Raw genomic sequence first — 22450 nt, 5'->3', positions numbered from 1 at the left:
GGAAAGATAGCAAAGCTTGTAAATACTGTAATATATTTATTATTGGTATTTGGAGGGCATTCATTCAGTGGACAATGAGAATTAACTCTCCCAACACAAGTAGAAGTTAAGTACATCAACTTAATAGTCTCACTAGATTTCAAGTCTTAAGCCTTTCAAATTAAACCAGAAAGTTGTCATGTAGGAGTTTTTAAAATGATCTTACATTTGATGAGATCCCATGATCTCATAAACTCACATCATGGTCAGCACCATGAACTCATGCCATGAATTTTTTAAGACTCTTATTTTTCTAACTGTATTAATAAATGTCAGACTGGATTTTAGGTGTCACATAGGAAAGTTTTAAATTATATTGCTATTTGCTAGAGCAAAACAGCAGACAATTTTGTACGTGCAGAACTGTTGTAGGGCCATGGAGAAATGTGTACACGTTGACCTGGCTTCGTGCGTGTATAAAGTCCAGGCACTGCTGGCATTCAGCGTAACATGACGCTACCAAACATTTTCCATTAAAGTCTTTTAAAATTGAGGAGAAAATAAATGACTTTCCATCATACGTTACGTGTGGAGTTCCTATTATAAAATCGTGCTATCTTTTGGTGACTAGCTGTTTGAAACCACCTAGTTTGGAAACACAAGATACATTTATGTGACATCAGCAGTTTACGATCAGCTTGAGAAATACAACCTGCAAGGACCACACTGAGAACATAAATGAAAATGAGCTCCCACTGTAACTGCTGTGTCATCAAGCAGCCTGCTTCCTTTGTCACCTTGCAGGGTAGGAAACTAAAATCTACAAATTGTCTCCATAGTTGTACAATATTTAGAAAGCATTTTTTTTTCCTAAATAGAATTCCTTATGCTGTGTGTTCTTATAATGTCCCATGAAACAAAATTTCTTGTTGTAGCTCTTAAAGGCTTGAGTTTAAACCCAGAATGAATTTAGGAAGGTTCTGTCTTTATGTTAGAGAGCATCCTTGGCGTTTTACATGCCTTAAACCTTAGGTGATACTGAGTGTGATATTAATCCATTACTTATTTGCCAGATGTATTTTAAGCTCTTCTTGCAGTAGGTTCCTGTGACAGGTGTGTGACAAGACCTCAGCTCGTAATCCACATGCTCGCTGACTGAGTCCAGGGCACAGCCCTTGCCTTGCTGCTCCTAGGTTCTGGAGACATCGGGACCAGGAAGGGAAGCTCTGGGCCTCCCTTATTCAACTGCGCCTTTCTTTCTCCTTTCTGGCCCCTGGTGAGGAGAAGCTGTAGAGTTGCAAATCATTAGAACTCCATAAGGAGAATTGTTGTGGGTAAGGGCTGGATTACACACTAATGTGTCAGGACTCCAGTTCTGCTCTCTGCAGGGTGTGCACACATACATACACACAGCCATCAGAACGCACCTTTTCCCCTCATGTTGACCTCAGGCCCACATCTAGAAACATCTCCTTTGGCTCATCCAAAAAAAAAAAAAAATTAAGAGCTAAGAACCTACTTAATATAAAACTCTGCTTACACTAGTTAAATGCTCAGGTGCAGTTACCTGGCAGATTGAATTCACAGTGCTGTCCCACTAAAATGTGCATGGTGTGTATATTGATGTATTTTAGAATAGATGTCACTATGTGGAACATTCTCCAGCTGTTTTTGCTGTGGGGTTTTGATGCCAGTGGCACAACCCGAGCCTCTTAACATGTGCAATATGAAGCAGAGGACGTGAAAGGGCTCCAGCACTGACAGGACACAGTACTCGTGAAGCAGGCTCCTGAGAGCTGGGTCATCAAGGAGGTCACTTGCGTCCCTGGGGCTTAGAAGCTGAGGGATCACCTGGATGTTCCACTCACCTGGTGGCCCGACGCTGGTTCCTGTTCTGGGATGCTCTCAAGAGTGGCTCTGATGCATCTATAAACTGAAGGAAGGAGGGCACTTCCTCCCCTAGGGAGCAGTCAGCACAGAGGGGCAGCCTCACTGGAAGGCGCCCTTCTGCATGTTCTTGGCTTTGGTGTCCTGTCATTGCAGGAACTGTCAGTCAGTCCCTGGCCTACCTCCCCTGTTCCTTCCCCTGCGGTGACACAGCAGAAAAGGTCACACCCAAATTTTGCTGGTTTTGGAAGAGTGGGAATGCCAAAGAGAGGATTTCTGGAAAGCTTACCTGAATATCAAATTCCTCAGCAAATGTGGTGTAAAAGCTGTGGGCAATCACAGAGAAGGAAGGAGGAGCAGCACGATTCTGCAAAGGTGGACAGACCTCCTTAACCGTGTAGCTCCTACAGCAGAGCCGAACGTGAAACAGAAAACAGAGTAGCTTCTCGTTTAAAGGGAAGAAACTTTGATCTTTGACACCCCAAAAGCAGAAGATGCCTGAGAACATTTCAGCTGTCCGTAAGAAAGGGAAGATGACTTGGGTCATCCTACCACAAGGTCATCTCAGGAGTCAGACCGATAGACTGTGAACTTGAACTGAGCACCGTGAACTTAATGGCTAGACATCCCCACTTCTGTGTGGCTCCCTGCAGCAGCCTAAGGCATTCCTCACGGTGCATCCGGTGGTGGACACAGCTTCATGGTAGAAACTGGGGCTCACTCTGCTGCACAATGGTAGCCACTGGCAGAAAGAGCTCTGTAGGACCTAAGGGCTTCCACCTTGATAACTGGGAGAAAAAACAACCATAATTAGTGAAGCAGAGCCTGGTCTCAAGCATGTGAACTGGCTCTGACTCAGTTGCTCCAGCTTAGCAGTGGTACAACCCTCAGTCCTCAGACGTTGGGAAAGTCGCGCAGTGCTTCCTGACTTCAGCACTGAGGGTGCCGGATGTGGTGGTCTCCGGGTCACTTTAACCAGGAGAAACATGATGGGTCAGAGTATCCAGGCTGCAGACACTGAGCAGTGAGTCACTGAGAGCCTGAGTCATGGAACAGAAAGTGGGAGGAATCTCTGCAATTCACATTCACCCTTTCACTGAAGCCAAGTGTCATTAAACAGTACTTCTCTGTATTGACAAACCTGATTATATGGCAAAGAGAGGTTCAGTTTTACTGTTTGCTATAAAAAAAAATCTGAGTTCATCTCCCCAAATTTAAAAAGACAGATGCATTGACACACATTAACAACAAGCAAAAAACAAACAACCCCCTTTTCACCTGCTGTTTTGTGCCAGCACCATCCAATTACTGTGGTTCATTCCCAACCTGCTGGATGCAAAGGCATGGTCTATTTTGGTAGGTCTCGTCCTGCAGTGTGACATGTGCCCCGCTGTGTGACGTGTCCCACTGCAGATGTGAAGGGAAGCGAGTGGCTGGGTAGGGTGGGGAGTGGGTACATGTAACACACAGTTTAACTGCATTAAATGGAAACAAATGTACAGACAAATCTTGCTGTTCAGCTTAATTAAAAAAAAAAAGGTTACTACAGCCACGGCGGAAGTAGGGGTCCCCAGTCTACACACCTCCCATTGTGGTAAGGGATCCCCAGCCCAGAAGCTTATTTCTTTGGCCCTCTCAGCCCTGATTACAAACATCCAGGGCCAGGCAGATGCTCTTTCCCTGCGAAACTCCATCAGTGAGCAGGTGCAGTAGTGGATTGGAGCCCTCATGGCATTCATGCCACTGTTCACCTCCTGCTTCTGCCTCACATGGCTGCACAGAATGTGCCCCATCCCCTGGCACAGCTGCTTCTGGTAGCTTCTGGACTCCCATGTCTGCAGTACTTGCTGCTGTTCTTCCTCCTTCCTCCACCGCACATAGCATCTACTACACTGTTTCATGAAGACACGGATCTTTGTCAGATTTCTTCACTGCTACATCTCTAGATTTGGAAAACTATCTTGCATGCAACAGGTGCTCAAAAATGTTTCTGGAGTGAATGGATGAATTGAGCAGGTTCAATATGGAAATAAGTCAATACAAAGGCAGAACCATTAACATGTCTTCCAAACAACTGACATAGTGTGTAGTCAGTGCTCTTTACCACGTAAGTGCCACGCACAGCCATATTCTTCCTTTAAGGCAGGAGTAAAACCCAAAGTCAGAAGTCACTGCAGCCCAAAGGTGGCTGATTAGAATTGGGAGGCCTGAGGCAGCAGCTTCTGCAGCTGCTGGTTCCCTGGAGCCCGCAGAAACCCCACTCTTGTAAATGCCACTCACCACATGCTCCTCTCCAGGCTCCCGTCCACTCCAGATCCCTGGCGGAGCCACCATGCACAGCCCAGCCTCCAGACTGGCTTTTTCCATTAACACATTGGTGGGCAGATATCAGAGACCCTGGAGACCTATAATTGAACTGCTGTGTGAACGCAAATCGTGTGTTCATCAGCACTGAGCTCATACTCAGGACCTTTTTACTAATGCCCCTTTCAAAGGATGATAGTTAATGCTTACTAATCATAACATTTTGATTAAAATGTATGTGCCAACTGGGCTGAAATAAAACATCCCAAATGACTTCAAATTTGTCATATTAAAACAGTTTGGCCAAGAAAAAAAAATAAGGGAAGATATGAAGATAAGCTTTATATTAGATAATATGTTTTTAAATGCTTTGCTGGATTTTAGTAGCCAATACTAGCTCCCAGTAGTTGAGCATGTTACTGATTTCACTCGCCTGACACACAGCAAAACCACCCTGCCAACTCCAGGCTGTGAAGGAAAGTGCAGCATTTACTGCAGGATACCAACACGGAGTTAGCACAGAGAACGGGCAGCTTGTGACCAAACAGCCAAACTCTCTGACAGCTTTCAGGTAAGCATGTTTATTTTTTTAATATATATTTTAAAATATTTCTTTATTTGTGCCAGTCTTAGTTGTGGGATGCAGGATCTTCAGTCACAGCATGTGGGATCTAGCTTCCTGACCAGGGATTGAACCCAGGCCCCCTGCATTGGGAACATGAAGTCTTAGCCACTGGACCACCAGAGAAGCCCCCAGGGAAGCGTTTTTAAAGGCAAGGTCCTCGAGGGAGAGGTTTAGGGGTGCCTGATCACTTGTGGACATTTGTCCTGACTGGTGGGTGCAGTAACAGGGTGGTAAATCTACATCATTACCCATCTGGTTCCAACCACTCGAGGGGTCTGCCTGCTGACTGTCAGCATGCAGCTAACTCCTCCACTTGATGGGGTTACTATCAGCAAACCATCTCAGGACAGGGCTCAGAATATTACCTATAGCCCTTAGGGAGGAACTAAAGGTCCCTGACTTTGTTTAATGGCTAAACTATCATTGCTTTGACTTGCTTGACTGTTGCACTTGCTTCTCCATTTTTCCACTTCTCTGATTAAATTTGCTCTTTGGAAATTGGGCAAGGGCTAGGAGGCTAACGTTTTTCTACCAACAAGAGGTGGGGAGCACAGGATGGTGGGGTCTGTCACCAGGAAAGCCCCACAAGGTCCTGCTTGGTTTCAAGCACTTTTCCACACCAGGTGCTATGTAAAGCACTCTCAGCCACAATCCTGATACTCAGCTCTGAAGCAGGTGCTGTGCATACACTTGTTGTCTACCTGAGAGATGGCAATATAGCCAGGTAGACATGTGCCCAAGGTCAAACCACTAGCCCAGCATCACATGTGAGGTCCAGCCCTGTGCTCATAACCCTGCTTTCTGTCCACCTGCCTTCCCCACTGAGGGCTATGATTCTGAACCCAGTCCTCAAGTTACCACATACTCAGTGAGCACCCAGGGCTGTGCATGCAAAGTAAACATCCCATCTCTGCTTCTAATCAGAAAAATATGTATGTGAATAGTTTAGAAAAATGGTCCAAAGTGATATAAAACTCTAGGAATTTATAGTAAGTTGTGAGCTGGTGTCAGTCAAGAACACTTTCCTGGAAACAGATTTCATGAAGAGAGGGGGCCCAACATCCCCCAAAGTGTGGTCTGATGACACCTGGATCAGAATCGTCTGGGCCTGTGCTTAGGCCTTGGTTTTGATTCCTTCCAAAAGGTAATGAGAGTAGTCACTGAGGAAACTGACCACAACATATTAAACACCACATACAACAAACCTACAGCTAACATCATTCTCAAGGGTGAAAAGCTAAGAGCATTCCCTCTAGGATCAGGAATAAGACAAAGATATCCACTGTCGTGACTTTCATTCAACATAGTGTTGGAAGTCCTAACCATGGCAATGAGAGAAGAAAAAAAGAATCCAAATTGGAAAAGAAGTAAAACTGTTACTGTTGGCAGATGACATCATACTACACATAGAAAATCGTAAAGATGCTACCAGAAAACTGCTAGAGCTTATCGATGACTTTGGTAAAGTTGCAGCATACAAAATTAACATACAGAAATCTCTTGTATTCCTGTGCAATTAACAGCAAAAGATCAGAAAGAGAAATTAAGGAAACAATCCCATCTACCATCTCATCAAGATAAATAAAATAGGAATAAATATATCTGAGGGGACAATAGACCTGTACTCTAAAAATTATAAAATGCTAATAAAAGAAACCAGAGATGATACAAACAGATGGAAAGATATATATCATGTTCTTGATTGGAAGAATCAATATTGTCAAAATTACTGTATTACCCAATGCAATCCCTACCAAATTACCAATGGCAGACTTCCCTGGTGGTCCCGTGGTTAAGACTCCACTCTTCTAAAGCTGGGGTCACAAGGGATTAATCTACAAAATACACAAACAGCTCATGCAGCTCCGTATTAAACAGAACAACCCAATCAAAAAATGGACATAAGATCTAAACAGACATTTCTCCAAAAAAGGGATACGGATGGCCAAAAAACCCATAGGACACCAACATCACTATCAGAGAAATGCAAATCAAAACTATAATGAGGTATCATTTCACACTGGTCAAAATAGCCACAATTTTCTTCCAGAGTTTTCTTTCACATACACAGGGATTTATTTTAAGGAATTGGCTGCCCTAATTTTGAAGGCTGCCAAGTCCAAAATCTGCAGGGTGGGTTAATTAAAATTCATTTAGCACCCTACTGGTTAGTTTAGGTATCTTGACTAAAATCCAGAGTGCTACAAAAGTTGATTCCGTTGTTTTGGTTTTGTTTTGTTTTTTTTGGCCAGCTTTTTGTTTGTTTCAATGTGGGGATTGATTCTCAGAGTACCCACCTCTGCCATTTTCCATGATGGCACTATTTTTGAAGTTTTTTAACCTTTAATTTTGAAATTAATGTAGACTTACTGGAAGCTGCATACCCTTCACCCACTTTTTCAGTAACATGTGACATAATTGTAGCACAGCACCACAGCCAGGAATTTAACATGCGCAGTGCAGCACAGAGCGCTTTTAAAAGATCACTTCAACAAGGCTTGGCTGTATGAAATTTCACATCAGGGACAAAGAGACCCTAAAAGCTTTCAGAGAGAAAAAAAAAAAAAAAGCCATATACAGAGACTCAGGAAGTGAAGTGGAAAACAATGGAGCTGTGCCTTCAAAATTCTGAGAACAAGTATTTTTATCTACATTTATATGTCCAACCAGCTTTTGAGTGAAGAGTGGGAAGAGAAGGGACATTTTCAGATGTGCCAAGTCCTGGAAGCTACTGTGGCATGTCCTTCCCCATTTTATGGTGAAAGAGAAGGCAGGAAGGCCAGGAGACAGGGCTCCAGGAAGGGAGAAAGGCCAACAGCCATTCGGCTGCTGGTCAGAGAGTGAGACAGGCCTCCAGGAAGAACAGCACCAGGGAAATGAGAAAGGGGTGTGCAGCCTATGGGGTTTGAGCTGTAGGAGAGGACACTGTGAGGTGCTGCAGAGAGCAGGGGAAGAATGTGGGGGCATTCAGCCAGGGACTTTGAAAAAATAAACAGATGAAAAGGAAAACACAGTTATTACCTTCAAGGGGAGAAAAGCTACATAAAGAAAATATAGAGACTCCCTTGGCGGTCTGAAGCAGGGGCTCAGGTTCCATCTCTGGTGAGGGAACTAGATCCATATACACAACTAAAGATCCCTCATGCTACAACGAAGACCAGACCCAGTCAAATAAATGTTTTTTTTCTTTTAAAAGAAAATGTAATTAACGTATAGCTTTTCACTTGGTAATAAATAGTAGTTATGTATATTTTAATCATAGAAATAATTAACCATAAGTTACAACACAGCTATACTGGAGATGGGAAGATGTGAGAGAGAAAATAACCATCATAGCAGGAAGTCAACAGATTTAATCTAAAATTGGTGAATCAAGAAATAGCACAGTATGCTCATTTATTTTAGGAATCTAACAGTAAACGCCAAAACTGCCAAGAGAGTCTACAGAAGGGTAGAAGCATGCTCTGTGGAAAGGGTAAGAGGGATTGTTTTTGTCATAAATCTTTTAACTATTTTACCTTTAAAGCTATGTGCATAAAAGTCTTAAAAATAAAAATGAATTTTAATTTTGGATTGGAAGTATCAATATCAAAGGAAAAGCAGTATCTAAAAAAATGTGGTAGAATACAGTTCCAACCTTCCTTTATGGAGAAGAGCTTCTCTAGAATTATCACTTAAAACACAAAATTTTTTATTTTTGAAAATTGAGAAAATTAAAACTCCCAGTTGGAGGTACCTTGATGTCGGCAGAACAGCTGAGAGCTTGGAACCACCAGCCCAGACTGCAGTCCAGGCGGGGGTCCCAGATGGTGCGCAGTCTCATTGCAGCCGCAGGACAGAGCAAATGGCTCTCCAGGCCAATCCTAACTATCCCGTGTCACCATCAGGGTGGATGCCCGACTCTAGCATGTGCAGATCCATGAAGGGGTAAGACAGGGACACACGTCAGCTATGTCTGAGGTAACAGCTGGTGGCCAGATGTGTGAAGAGACAGGCAGTGAGCCTGTGGATCAAAGGCAAGGGAAGGGAATGGGGCATCCTCTGCAAAGAGAAAGCTCTTTAGCGAGACCCCAAGAGTCGGCAGGAGAGCTGGCACTGAGGGGAGGACAGATGAGACTGAGGGAAGGACAGAGGAGGCCCCACAGCCGTCTGAGAAAACCAGGCTCAGGCGCAGCAGAACAGGCGTGTAGGCTCAACGTGCAGTAGGCAGCAAGGCAGCCTGCCCTGCTCCCAGCAGGTCTGCCCCATGGGCAGTGCCACTGGCCAGGCCTCCTGTCCTGTGAGGTCACAGCCGACCAGCCTGATGATGGCTGTGACCCGGGAGCTCCCGCCTCTCCCAGTCCAGCCAGGACCATGCTCCAGACTCGCTTCTTCTCTTCTGTTTCTTTTTTTGGTGAGGCATCATTAAAGACTGAGGCAGTTGAGCTCTAGATTGTGAGGCAAGAGAATGTGATAGGGTCCACAATTCAAAGCAACAGCATCAGACACATACCAAACACACATGCACACGCCCAAGTAGGATGCTCAGCAGTCAGGTAGGCTGCTTGTGGTGCATTCAAGGAAGAAGGTCATGACCTTGGGTTCAAGGTGAAGGTTCTGGCAAACCTATGCATCAGTGCCTTAGGCAAAAAGCAGGAAGCTCTTTAAAGAAGCCCAAGCCACAGGGCTCATGTCTGCTGACTGAAGCACCAAGTGTGCATATGTGCTGCAGACAGACCAACTGAGGGTGGGAAGCAGGGCCAGAGCTTGAAAAGCCAAAAGTAGGAGGAGTTCCAGGGCAGGAGAGTAAGGATTCTCTCAACAGAGGGAGCAGTGAACTCTGACCTTATGAAGCAGAGATGACTGCTGACCACGCCAGCGTCAAATCTGCCCTGAAACCCCAGACGCTCAGGGGAGGAAAACAAAGAGTATTTGAGAAGCTCAAAGAGATGCTGGGAAACAACTTTGAGCACTAAAAACGAAGGGCCAGTGATGGCACACGGCTGGCAGCAGCAGGAAGGGCAGCCTACTGGCCACAGTGCTGACACCTGAGCCTGGGGCATCCGCACAAGATCGTGGGCAGGCACTCCAGTCTTACTCCCAATAAAATCCCCTTCAGATCAGCCCTCCACACTGGACCTGCTGGTGAGACCCTCCTGCAAAGGACACAGCAGTCCCAGAACACAGGACTGCGTGCTGAGAACCGCTTGCAGGAAAAGCCAAACTGCCCTTGGAGACGAGATGACAAACCTGAACACAAATCTCGCCATAAAACGAGCTGGTGTGTCAGGAGGAGGATGAAACCAGTTCGGTCTTTCTCTACAGGGCGGGGCCCCACACAGAGCTGCATCCCGCAGACCCCTCCCAGCACGCAGGCCGCACACGCCGCTGGGAGCCCAGTGGGCGCCACATCCTCCTGGTTCAGGAATCCTGTAGCTACCGCCGCTAAGCACGGGAAGGGGGGGGTTGCTGCAGGCCTCGTTAGCTCAGCGCGCGTTCCGCATTTTCAATTATCCACTCAATAGCAGCCCAGCCCTGGAGCAACACAGAGAGAAGCCAGTGCGCTGTCAGAGGTCGTCCTGCTGTCTCACCGAGGAGCAGACAGCGAGCTACGCAGGTCAAGTGAACGCAAAGGAGACACCAGGCCGAGAAACAAGGCAGGCGACACACACAATTCCAGCCCCAGCCAGAGCTCCACGGAGCCTCACCCCATCCCTGCTGTCACCTCCTGAGGCCCCTCAGACCCCTCCATGAGCGGCCCCTAACCTCCGCTCCTGAACCTCGGGTGTGGGGTAACCCGCCTCTCCACCTCCATCTCCCCTACCATCAGCAGGTAGCTAGCCGCCCCGGGCGCCCCTGACCTGGTCTGGGGTGCTGTGGGATGGTAACGACAGCTGGAGAAGCCGTGATTCTCCACAGGCCTCCAGCACAGCAGCCCCTAAACACAGGAAGTGAGAGGCCTGGATTTAGCCTCACTGAGTCTCCCCTGACTTTTCTCATAAAGGGCTAAGGGACTCTGTCCTTGCTGAGAGTTGCCTTCCTTGTAGAATATTCTTCTCAGCAAACACTCAGGCCTGCCCTAAGCTAGACCATGGACAAACAAAATGAGTTGTGCCAGCTCTGTCCTCTGGGCTCGAAGTGTGGATGTGATGATGCTGCTCTGGGTCAGAAGCGGGGGACACTACCCTGAGGTAAGCTACTCTCAACCTTCCTCAAATCTGGATTTTTCTAGAAACACGGCAGACTGGTCCTATATTGTGACTGGACAAATGCGCCTAAATGCAAGCATAAACGGCTCTCAGCCAAGCCCTGACCTGAGTGCACTAGGAAGGGAAGGCTTAGGTGCCGTGCCATTGGTTGCAGACAGAAACCAAGGGGCTAGGGAGAGCGGGGGATGGCAGAGAGGGGACTGCATGCCCGGGTAAAGAGTTGGGCCCTGGCACCCACACAGCCTGGGACCCATCCCTCCCAGGGTCCCTCCACAAGGCTCACTCCCAAATCCTGCCAGAGGTACTCAAAATGCCAGTTAAATACAAAACTGCTAAAAATGTTGAGTGTCCTGCATGCCCACGCCCACACTTGTCCTGGATGTGTGGGGTCTGTCTTGTTTAAGAGCCCAGGTAGCTCAGCTGCTGCTGGAAGTGGTGGCTTGCCTCGCTGGCCTCTGTCCCCCGCAGGCCTGGGGCCCTCCCCACTGCATATGCCTGCTCCTTTGGCCACCACCCCCCCAACAGTGAGAGGTGGTACCTTCTTTGCGTTGGACGATATCGTATTGGCCATTAAACTCTCCAGATAGCTGCCGAGGCTGACTCCCTTCACGGTGATGACAGCTTCCTGGGTAAGCACGGTCCTGCAGGAGAGCGCGCTGGAGGTGAGAGGCTGAGCAGTCTGAAGGGGGAGCCCCCACCCCACCCCGCCCCAGAGTTCAGTCCACTTACTTTCCTGGGTCCTCCGGGTGGGGTGTGTACACCAGCCTCTCACTCACTGACACCAAGTTTGTGAGTGTGATCTTTAAAAAGGACACAATGGCTGTAGGTTCTACTTCTCTTGCATTTCTTCCCAGACTGCCCACACTCACAACTCCACACCTGCACTTACTGGAGCCAGAGCAGAAGGAACGCCGAGGCCCACAGATCCTGGCCACTGTTCTGGTGACACCACCCTCCCTCCACACCCTACCCAAACCTGAGCCTGGCTCATGAGCAGTCACCACTGTATATGCAATGTTTTTATGCAAGACTCTGTGTTTAATAAACCTTATTTTCTTTCCTTGATCCTCAACCACACTGTGAAGTCTGTTCTTTTTTAGATGACAAGCATGAGACTCAGAAAGGCTGATCACTAACACTCGCAGCCACACAGCAACTTGGTGATCACCTGTCCTCCCCAAAGCCTTCCCTTCGACCTTCTCCTCCCCTTCCTCCTGAGCCAGAACTAGTCCCCTCTATTGACAACTTGGCTTTCTGCAAAGAGGAAGTGGAATTTTCTAAGTAGAGAGAGAACAATATATAAACAGTCAGGAATGGCCAATGTACAAACACCCGCCCAGCTCACTCTGCCTCTGTGGAAGGGCTGTCTGGCCTGAGGGAAGGGGCCGCTGACTAAGGTCCAGGGGGTCAACTGGGAGCTTGCACCTGCAGTGACCCCACCCACAGGGTAAGGGGCTAGCATAACCATGTTCCAGCCCACGCAATTCCCCCAACACTCTCTCTGAAATTGCATCAGGCCAATATCAATGGTTCCTGATTGTAAGACAGGAGAGAGGAAGGCAGGAGGAAGTGGCTGTTTCAGTGGCTGCTAAGAGACACATGTGCTGCTGAGGGCAAGGCAGCAGCTGAGAGGGGGCGGGAGGCAATAGAGAGGCAGGAGTCTGTCCCGTGGTTACAAAGGTGTGTTCACATCATTATGTGTGTTCTTCAATATGTTTTTACACTGGAAAAAAAGACAAGATACTGCTAAAGCAAACTCAGCCTTTCTATTAAAAGATCACAGACCAAAGGTGGGCTGGAAACAATTAAATGAAGACATTATGCACCACTGTGGCTATTGCTTACATTGGTGGAGCAGAGCTCCATTTTCTTTTCCACTGGATCCACAACAGAATGTTCTCTGATGTATGTCAAAGTCCTACTGGTCCCCAAAATCTGAAAAACAAAGTGAAACCAGCATGGTGACATTGACATACCCTCAAACACTGCATGTCACTTCAGATCAGCTACTAACTTCTTCAATCAGGCTGCAGCAGCATCTCCAGCTCCTCCAGCAGCTGCTGTCCAGCAGGTGGGACAGACAGACACATAAATCAGGGATGGAGGGACTGGCACTAAGATGGAGGAGAAAGTGGAGCAGGACCTGGGGCACTGAAGCCAAGGTCTGGCTGGTAAGTCAGCTGAGGACCAACCTTGCCCCCTGCCCCATCCCCCTGACCACCACTGTGCAGAGCCAGCTCTGGGGCTCAGGCCACAACCAGGCAGGGCGATGGAGCTGCAGTGGGGCATTTAGAGGTGGGAAGCGGGGCTGTGGGGGTTTGGGTTTCCTGTGGGGGGGTTTTGCTGCCACAGGTGGGTCAGTGGACATGGTGAACACTCAAGTGAACAATTAATTCACAGAGAACAAACTATCTCTCAGGCTTCCCAGAAAGCCCAAATGGGCAGGTTGACACTCCCTACGTATGGGTGCCAGCCAGGCTGGCAGGTGTAGACAGGCTGTGTTGGTGTAGCTGGGCTCCCAAGGGGCTCACCGCTCTCACGAGGCTGGGCAGCCCCCACTCGGTACTGAGGAGGCGGTGGCTGTGAAGCCGGCCCCGGCCATCCACACTGCGCTCCAGCACGTCGACACCCACAACACAGGGATTCATGGGATTCGGGTACTTCCTCATGGCCGCCTTGATGACCGTGTCCCACGGGTGGCTAGAGGAGACACAACCACCAGCATTGAGTGGCAGTGTGTTCAAAGTCAGGTCAACCTGATCCTTGAGCTTGTTCCAGATCCTGGATCCCTGATCCTCCCAGCGACCAGCGGGTAGGCAGGGGTGCAGAGCAGGCTCAGGCTGGGCCAGCCCTGCTAAGCCCTCCTTCACCAGTCCCCCATAGCCTAAGGAGGTAGGACATTTTGGTATGGGGCTTCTGGACAGTGACACAATGCTCCCATCCCCTACCTGTCACCGCCACTTACCTCAACACACACACACTAACTATGCTGCTCCACAGGCTGCAAGGCCAGGGCCCATTTCTGCCTCTGCCCACACAGCCGCAGTGACTGCTGGGGCCCTCTGCTGACCGCCCACCTGCTTCCACACTGCAGCCTCGTGCCACTAGCCAGGACAGCACACCTGCCTAGCTATGAGATCCAGAGCAACTGCTTTGCTCCAACTTCTAAGCAGTATGTGACCTGAAATGGCTACATATTTTTTTCTGATTATTTAAGTGTCTGAATTTTGAAAAATAATGAAAAAGATGAGGAAAACAAAAATCCACAATTCCACTATCTGGAGACAAATCTGTGTATGTGTTCCCATGCCACCCCCAAGGCTTGTCCTGCAGATGCCACCCCTCCCTCTGGTCCTGAGCCCTGGAGAGGGGTGGACACCAGTGTCTCTGTTGGTTTCCTGCCATCAGAGGCTACACAGCTGCCCCTGCTCCCAGGGCTCCAGGCCCGCTGAGCCCGAATGCCATAGGGCCACAAAGGGCGCAGAGTCAGTTCCTCAGGGAGGACATTCCCCAGGCCTTGCTGTCCTGACCGTTCCTCCAGGAGGTACCCAGCAAGCACCCGGCCCCAGAGGCAGGTGACTCCAACCACCAAGGCAGGTGTCTCCGCAACATGTCCTTCCGCAGATGACAGTCCAGACTCAAGACCTGGAGATATGCATCCATGCACAGACATGCACACACTTAGAAATTAAACTGGGGTCATGCTCCATGCATGCACAAATCACCTGCTTTTTATATGGAACAGATGATGAGCACTTTCCTGCATCATGAGGCTATTTTCAGAAATAGAGGACTGTAACTAGCTGCACAAAAGGTCACCCTGTGGTATAGCCAGTCCCCTCTGGCAGATTATTTTGATTGCGTCCAACCTTTACTTTAAATTGAAGGCAGTAGTGAACATGTGTGTACACCAGCCTTTAAACATGTCTATCTGTCCTTAGGATAAATTTATATAGTGGAATTACTAAATTAAACATCAAAGATCATGAACATATTGAAGAATGTTCCATGTTTGATGTCCTTTTTAAATATAACTTTATCATTGGTCATTGACCATGAAATTTACTTTGTCAAATTCATTGACCATGAATTTATTTTATCCTCATAAAAGGCTCAGTTCAGTCACTCAGTTGTGTCCAACTCTTTGCGACCCCATGGACTGCAGCACTCCAAGCTTCCCTGTCCATCACCAACTCCCGGAGTTTACTCAAACTCATGTCCATCGAGTTGGTGATGCCATGCAACCATCTCATCCTCTGTCATCCCCTTCTCCTCCCGTCTTCAATATTTTCCAGCATCAGGGTTTTTTCAAATGAGTCAGCTCTTCGCATCACATAGCCGAAGTATTAGAGTTTCAGGTTCAACATCAGTCCTTCCAATGAATATTCAGGACTGATTTCCTTTAGGATGGACTGGTTGGATATCCTTGAAGTCCAAGGGACTCTCAAGAGTCTTTGCCAACATCATAGTTCAAAATCATCAATTCTTCGGTGCTCAGCTTTCTTTATAGTCCAACACTTACATACATACATGACTAGTGGAAAAACCATAGCCTTGACTATGCCAAACCTTTGTTGGCAAAGTAACGTCTCTGTTTTTTAATATGCTGTCTAGGTTGGTCATAACTTTTCTTCCAAGGAGAAAGCGTCTTTTAATTTCATGGCAGTAGTCACCATCTGCAGTGATTTTGGAGCACCAAAAATAAGTCTGACACTGTTTCCCCATCTATTTCCCATGAAGTTATGGGACCAGATGCCATGATCTTAGTTTTCTGAATGTTGAGCTTTAAGCCAACTTTTTCACGCTCCTCTTTCACTTTCATCAAGAGGCTCTTTAGTTCTTCACTTTCTGCCATAAAGGCGGTTGTCATCTGCATATCTGAGGTTATTGATAGTTCTCCTGGCAATCCTGATTCCAGCTTGTGCTTCATACAGCCCAGCATTTCTCATGATGTACTGTGCATATAAGTTAAATAAGCAGGGTGACAATATACAGCCTTGACGTACTCCTTTTCCTATTTGGAACCAGTCTGTTGTTCCATGTCCAGTTCTAACTGTTGCTTCTTGACCTGCATACAGATTTCTCAGGAGGCAGGTCAGGTGGTCTAGTATTCCCATCTCTTTCAGAATTTTCCACAGTTTATTGTGATCCACACAGTCAAAGGCTTTGGCATAGTCAATAAACCAGAAATAGATGTTTTTCTGGAACTCTCTCGTTTTTTCAATGATCCAGTAGATGTTGGCAATTTGACCTCTGGTTCCTCTGCCTTTTCTAAAACCAGCTTGAACATCTGGAATTTCACGGTTCATGTATTGCTGAAGCCTAGCTTGGAGAATTTTGAGCATTACTTTACTAGCATGTGAGATGAGTGCAATTGTGCAGTAGCTTGAGCATTCTTTGGCATAAAAGGCTCATCCCAGGTCAAAAAGTTAGCAAGAGGATGCAGATGACAGTCAGGCCTCCCAGCCCCTACTTCATGATCTTTCAGTCACACCAATGGCCTCTGCACTTAGGTCCAGACACCCTGCTCTTTAACACAGAAATGTTTTTCCAAGCTGTGGAATTGTGTCATTGTGCTAAACGCATCCACCAGATCCAACGTAAGGGGATGAAGGAGCAGAGACAAGACTGGTCCTGATCACTCAGCAGAGTACAGGGAGACTTTCTTCTTGGGAAACCACCATCAAGGCCACAGTGCACCACACTCTGGGGAAGAAGGGAGCACTCACAGACTCATGAGAACAGAAGAAGGAGCTTTCTCAGTGAGTGAAGCTGTATGTGCACTTTGTAAATCAAGCTCCCAGAGAGGTCCCATAAAAATCATTATGCAGAATAGGCTATGCCTTATAAAATTACTTGAAACTATCTAAAAGTTGACAAATATTTATAATCAAGCACATCTCACACAAAGTTTCTTTTATATAGAAACCTTGCATCTTTCTAACAGATGATTTCAACTAAGCACAATGTGTTTAAAATATTCATAAAAATAATTCCATACATCAACAGAATGACGCAGGAAAAGAACAAACATAGTATTTTTTTTTTAATTACAAGGTTTAAGTACACAAGTTAGTATCACACACTTCTTGGTTAAAGAAAATAGCTCAGGGACTTGCCTTATGGTCCAGTGGTTAAGAATCTGCCTGCCAATGCAGGGGACATGAGTTGGATCCCAGGTCCAGGATGATCCCACATGCCACAGAGCAACTAAGCCCATGAGCAACAACTACTGAGTCTGCATACCTATAGACTGTGCTCCACAACGAAAAAAGCTACCACAATGAGAAGCCTGCACATCACAACAAAGGGCAGCCCCTGCTTACCACAACTAGAGAAAGCCTGAGTGCAGAAATGAAGACTCAGCACAACTAAATTTTTTTTAAAAAAGAAAAGAAAATAGCCCAATACTCATTTGATTGGCTAAAGCTGAGTAGTCGAAAATGTCAAGTGTTGGGAGAACGTGACAGCAGAAGCCAGGCCCATGGGTGAATATATGAACCGGCCCCACCCCGGGGAGACTCTGGTTGATGAAATTCATCCTTGGGATAAAGGTCCCCAGCCGAGGCTCAGTGATACAGAGGCCTGGGAGCTGCCCCAGGAAGGCCTCTATGCCTGCATTTTGAGGATGCATCAGCAGCAGCACTGAGGGCTGGGGGCACATGGCTGGGCTAGCAGCCAGGGAGGGGGCAATTCTGGGTGCCACACCAGGGTACTAAATAGGAAGAACAAGGCAGCTCTATGCTCAGAGAGAGTGTAGGAAAGAGCAAGTGGGGTGAGGTCTGAGGTCTTGCCTACAGCAACCCACAGTAAGGGGCAGTGGGCTGAGGAAACAGCGGTCATGAGACTCTCACAGCCCAGGGGAGGGTGCTGGTGCTCATTATTTCAGCCTCCTCTTTTGAATAATTCCAAAACATCCACAATGACTCAAAAAAAAAAAAAAGGATGTAGGATAAGTCCTTGAAGCCCAAGCAATCCTGGGCCAGCCCAGCAGTTCTTGAAGTGAGGACAACAAAGCTGGCTCCCAGGCCTCTCTGGGAGCCTGGCCACTGCTGAGAGGGCCTGCCCTCCTCGCTGCAGGACACCGGACGAGGCTGCAGAGCCCCAGGGCGGCCACAACTGTTGGCCAAGCCAGGCTGTTTGGCACTCACTGCTGAGCTGTGCACTCAAAGTCCACCAGCACCAGGGTCTGTCCCTGATAAGAGAGTAAAAGGCCTCATTTCCCACACCGGGACCCCTGGCTCTGGGCAAGGACACACGAAGGACTGGGAGGCCTCGCTGTGGTTGGAAGCTCTTGTGGCTACGGGATGCGGGGGGGGGTGCTGGGTTAGGGGGAGGCCAGTGGTCCAGTCCAGTGCTTCCCGGCTATCACTTCTCCGCTAAACCACTGAACACAAACTGTAGTCATTCAGACATGGGTGTTAGACAGGAGTCTGCTCAAAGATCAATGAAGTGATCCTGTTACTTAGAGGAAAATACCTGACAGCATTTGCTGCCAAAGATAGGGTTTGAGCTTCACAGAGACAACTGGACTTTTAGAAAGCTGGCATCACTACCCAATGCTTGCCCCACGTTGTACCCGGTAACCACACAGACTAGTGACCAGTGCAACATGTCACAATTCACAGGGAAAAGGAGTCATTCAAAGTACCAGACAGGTCAATTACTCTGGTCAGTCATGGTGCCAGGTTTCCCACTGCAATTAATCTGAGAAACTATGGTTTGTTTTGCTGTAGTAGTAAAGAACAGCCATGACTATTTTTAAAAATTTCTGAAATACTGCTACCTTTCCCACGTAGGTTTTACTCATATACAGTGTGTGAGGCTGCGTTTTAATCATTTACTTCAGCCAAAACAACAGACTTCAACACTGAACACAGAAGCTGATGGGAGCATCAAGTCAGTATCTATGCTGCCTGACATTATAGAAATTAGCAAAAAATAAACAGTGCCACTCTTACTACTTTGAAGGGTTTTGGAAGCTACAGGTTTTTAAAATTAAAAAAAATGTTATTTATGTTAATGTAATATGTTTATTATGGTTAATTTTAATAAATATTTTCAAGTTTATCAGTCTTAATTTCTAATATGGTAAATATTAGTAGATTTAACCCACACCAAAATGGTGCTGTGAAAATGCTGCACTCAATATGCCAGCAAATTTGGAAAACTCAGCAATGGCCACAGGACTGGAAAAGGTCAGTTTTCATTCCAATCTCAAAGAAAGGCAATGCCAAAGAATGCTCAAACTACTGCACAATTGCACTCATCTTACACGCTAGTAAAGTAATGCTCAAAATTCTCCAAGCCAGGCTTCAACAACACGTGAACCTTGAACTTCCAGATGTTCAAGCTGGTTTTAGAAAAGGCAGAGGAACCAGAGATCAAATTGCCAACATCTGCTGGATCATCGAAAAAGCAAGAGAGTTCCAGAAAAAAACATCTATTTCCATCTATTTCTGGTTTATTGACTATGCCAAAGCCTTTGACTGTGTGGATCACAATAAACTGTGGAAAATTCTGAAAGAGATGGGAATACCAGACCACCTGACCTGCCTCCTGAGAAATCCGTATGCAGGTCAAGAAGCAACAGTTAGAACTGGACATGGAACAACAGACTGGTTCCAAATAGGAAAAGGAGTACGTCAAGGCTGTATATTGTCACCCTGCTTATTTAACTTATATGCACAGTACATCATGAGAAATGCTGGGCTGTATGAAGCACAAGCTGGAATCAGGATTGCCAGGAGAACTATCAATAACCTCAGATATGCAGATGACAACCGCCTTTATGGCAGAAAGTGAAGAACTAAAGAGCCTCTTGATGAAAGTGAAAGAGGAGCGTGAAAAAGTTGGCTTAAAGCTCAACATTCAGAAAACTAAGATCATGGCATCTGGTCCCATAACTTCATGGGAAATAGATGGGGAAACAGTGTCGGACTTTATTTTTTGGTGCTCCAAAATCACTGCAGATGGTGACTACAGCCATGAAATTAAAAGACACTAACTCCTTGGAAAGAAAGTTATGACCAATCTACATAGCACATTAAAAAGCAGAGATGTTACTTTGCCAACAAAGGTCCATCTAGTCAAGGCTATGGTTTTTTCAGCGGTCATGTATGGATGTGAGAGATGGACTGTGATGAAAGCTGAGCACCAAAGAATTGATGATTTTGAACTGTGGTGTTGGAGAAGACTCTTGAGAGTCCCTTGGACTGCAAGGAGATTCAACCAGTCTATCCTAAAGGAGATCAGTCCTGGGTGTTCATTGGAAGGACTGATGCTGAAACTGAAACTCCAATACTTTGGCCACCTCATGCGAAGAGTTGACTCATTGGAAAAGACTCTGATGCTGGGAGGGATTGGGGGCAGGAGGAGAAGGGGACAACAGAGGATGAGATGGCTGGATGGCATCACTAACTCAACGGACATGAGTTTGGGTAAACTCCGGGAGTTGGTGATGGACAGGGAGGCCTGGTGTGCTGCGATTCATGGGGTCGGACAAAGAGTCAGACACGACTGAGCGACTGGACTAAACTGAATATTTTCTAAGAGTTTAAAGAAGTCGTGACTTCCGAGGATGTTTGAGGACTTCTGGCCTAAGTAAGCCCTTGATTACATGAATCACAAATAGATACAGAAGTGGTCACCACAGCATGATTTTTAATAAGGGAGAAATTATGCCCCTTCAACAAGAGAAAGGATAAATGGTGTATGTATATACATACATGCACAGATCTCAAACAGATACACACGTACATCTCAGCAACACACTGTTGAGAAGAAAAGGAAACTGAAAAGCACTGTATAAGATGGTGCCAGTCATTTATATTTTAAAACAATGAGAACAATTCTCCATTCTGTTTAAGGGTAAACACAGAAAGGTCAAGTGGACCTTCAGTAAGCTGCCTAGCAGGTTCATAACTGAGACTGCATGTGGGAGCGAGGAGGGAACAACACTGGGGTGGGGACAGCAGATACTGGGCACTGCAGCTCCTGCCTGCAGAGCCTCATTTCTCTTATTTAAAAAGGGTGGAGGGCCCTTCCCTGCTCCCAGCCAGAGAGCAAGCCTGCTTTAGGGCAGCCTCTCCTCCAAACCCTACTTCCCTGAAATGACACTGCCTACTAGATCAGATCAGATCAGTCGCTCAGTTGTGTCCAACTCTTTGCGACCCCATGAATCGCAGCACACCAGGCCTCCCTGTCCATCACCAACTCCCAGAGTTCACTCAGACTCATGTCCATCAAGTCGGTGATGCCATCCAGCCATCTCATCCTCTGTCGTCCCCTTCTCCTCTTGCCCCCAATCCCTCCCAGCATCAGAGTCTTTTCCAATGAGTCAACTCTTCGCATGAGGTGGCCTAAGTACTGGAGTTTCAGCTTTAGCATCATTCCTTCCAAAGAAATCCCAGGGCTGATCTCCTTTAGAATGGACTGGTGGGATCTCCTTGCAGTCCAAGGGACTCTCAAGAGTCTTCTCCAACACCACAGTTCAAAAGCATCCATTCTTCAGCGCTCAGCCTTCTTCACAGTCCAACTCTCACATCCATACATGACCACAGGAAAAACCATAGCCTTGACTAGACGAACCTTTGTTGGCAAAGTAATGTCTCTGCTTTTGAATATGCTATCTAGGTTAGTCATAACCTTCCTTCCAAGGAGTAAGCGTCTTTTAATTTCATGGCTGCAGTCACCATCTGCAGTGATTTTGGAGCCCAGAAAAATAAAGTCTGACACTGTTTCCACTGTTTCCCCATCTAGATAGCCATCATTAAAAGTCCTGGGGTCGGCTAGAACCCACGCAGCATACAGCCTTGACTCTGTCAGAAATTTGCTCATACTGGTTGTGCCCATAAAGATTTTGTTATAGGTCCACCTGAAACCTCAGTCAGTACTGTGAAGATGGGATTTATAAACCTGCAATTATAAGCCTGTTAATTTTTAAGGCCCCTTTCTATATGTTTTTATTTCAGTCCTGTGTTTTCCACTGCTATTTTAGCTACTTTAAACCAAAGAGCGCTCCACTACTTCAGGTTTACACTGCTCTCAGCTCTGTCTGGTCTCCACTCCTAGGGTTTCTTCGGTGCATGAACACTGGAGGAAAACTTGATAAAATCAAAAATTTTTTGCACCTCAGCAAAGGAAACCATAAACAAAAGGACAACCTAGAGAATGGGAGAAAATTTTGCAAATGATGCAACTAGTTAATTTTCAAAATATACCAACAACTCAATACAGAAAAGGGGGGAGGGGCAGAAGACCTAAGCAGACATTTTACCTCCAAAGACGACATACAAAGAGCAGCAACTATACTCCAAAAAAATTGTTAAAAACTTTAAAAAGACGACATACAAATGGCCAGTAAGCACATGAAACGATGTTCAACATTGCTAATTATTAGAGAAATGCAAATCAAAACAACAATAAGGTACCACTTCACACTGGTCAGAATGGCCATCATTAAAAG

General features: G+C 46.6%; 1 protein-coding gene across 12 annotated transcripts in view; it reads right to left on the bottom strand.

Annotated features, from left to right (window-relative positions):
- Positions 1 to 159: 159 nt before the first annotated feature.
- The window catches only part of PRELID3A (PRELI domain containing 3A), a 51731-nt gene continuing 29440 nt past the window's right edge, over positions 160 to 22450 (bottom strand). For 3 of the 12 annotated variants that reach the window (XM_070361820.1, XM_070361821.1, XM_070361819.1), the window contains 5 exons: positions 13515 to 13683; positions 12829 to 12918; positions 11713 to 11783; positions 11522 to 11624; positions 160 to 9222 (listed from right to left, as the gene is read on the bottom strand). In XM_070361820.1, coding sequence (XP_070217921.1) covers positions 8806 to 9222; positions 11522 to 11624; positions 11713 to 11783; positions 12829 to 12918; positions 13515 to 13652 — 819 coding nt within the window. In that variant the 5' untranslated portion in view covers positions 13653 to 13683 and the 3' untranslated portion in view covers positions 160 to 8805. Of the gene's footprint in view, positions 10310 to 11521; positions 11625 to 11712; positions 11784 to 12828; positions 12919 to 13514; positions 13684 to 22450 lie in introns of all 12 variants that reach the window. The other 9 variants (XR_011462481.1, XR_011462482.1, XM_070361824.1 and 6 more) reach the window with 9 other exon arrangements.

The sequence above is a fragment of the Bos mutus genome, chromosome 24 (assembly GCF_027580195.1).
Source record: "Bos mutus isolate GX-2022 chromosome 24, NWIPB_WYAK_1.1, whole genome shotgun sequence".
Classification (NCBI taxonomy): Eukaryota; Metazoa; Chordata; class Mammalia; order Artiodactyla; family Bovidae; genus Bos; species Bos mutus.
The sequence above is the reverse complement of the archived record's forward strand: the minus strand, read 5'-3'. Positions and strand labels throughout refer to the sequence as shown.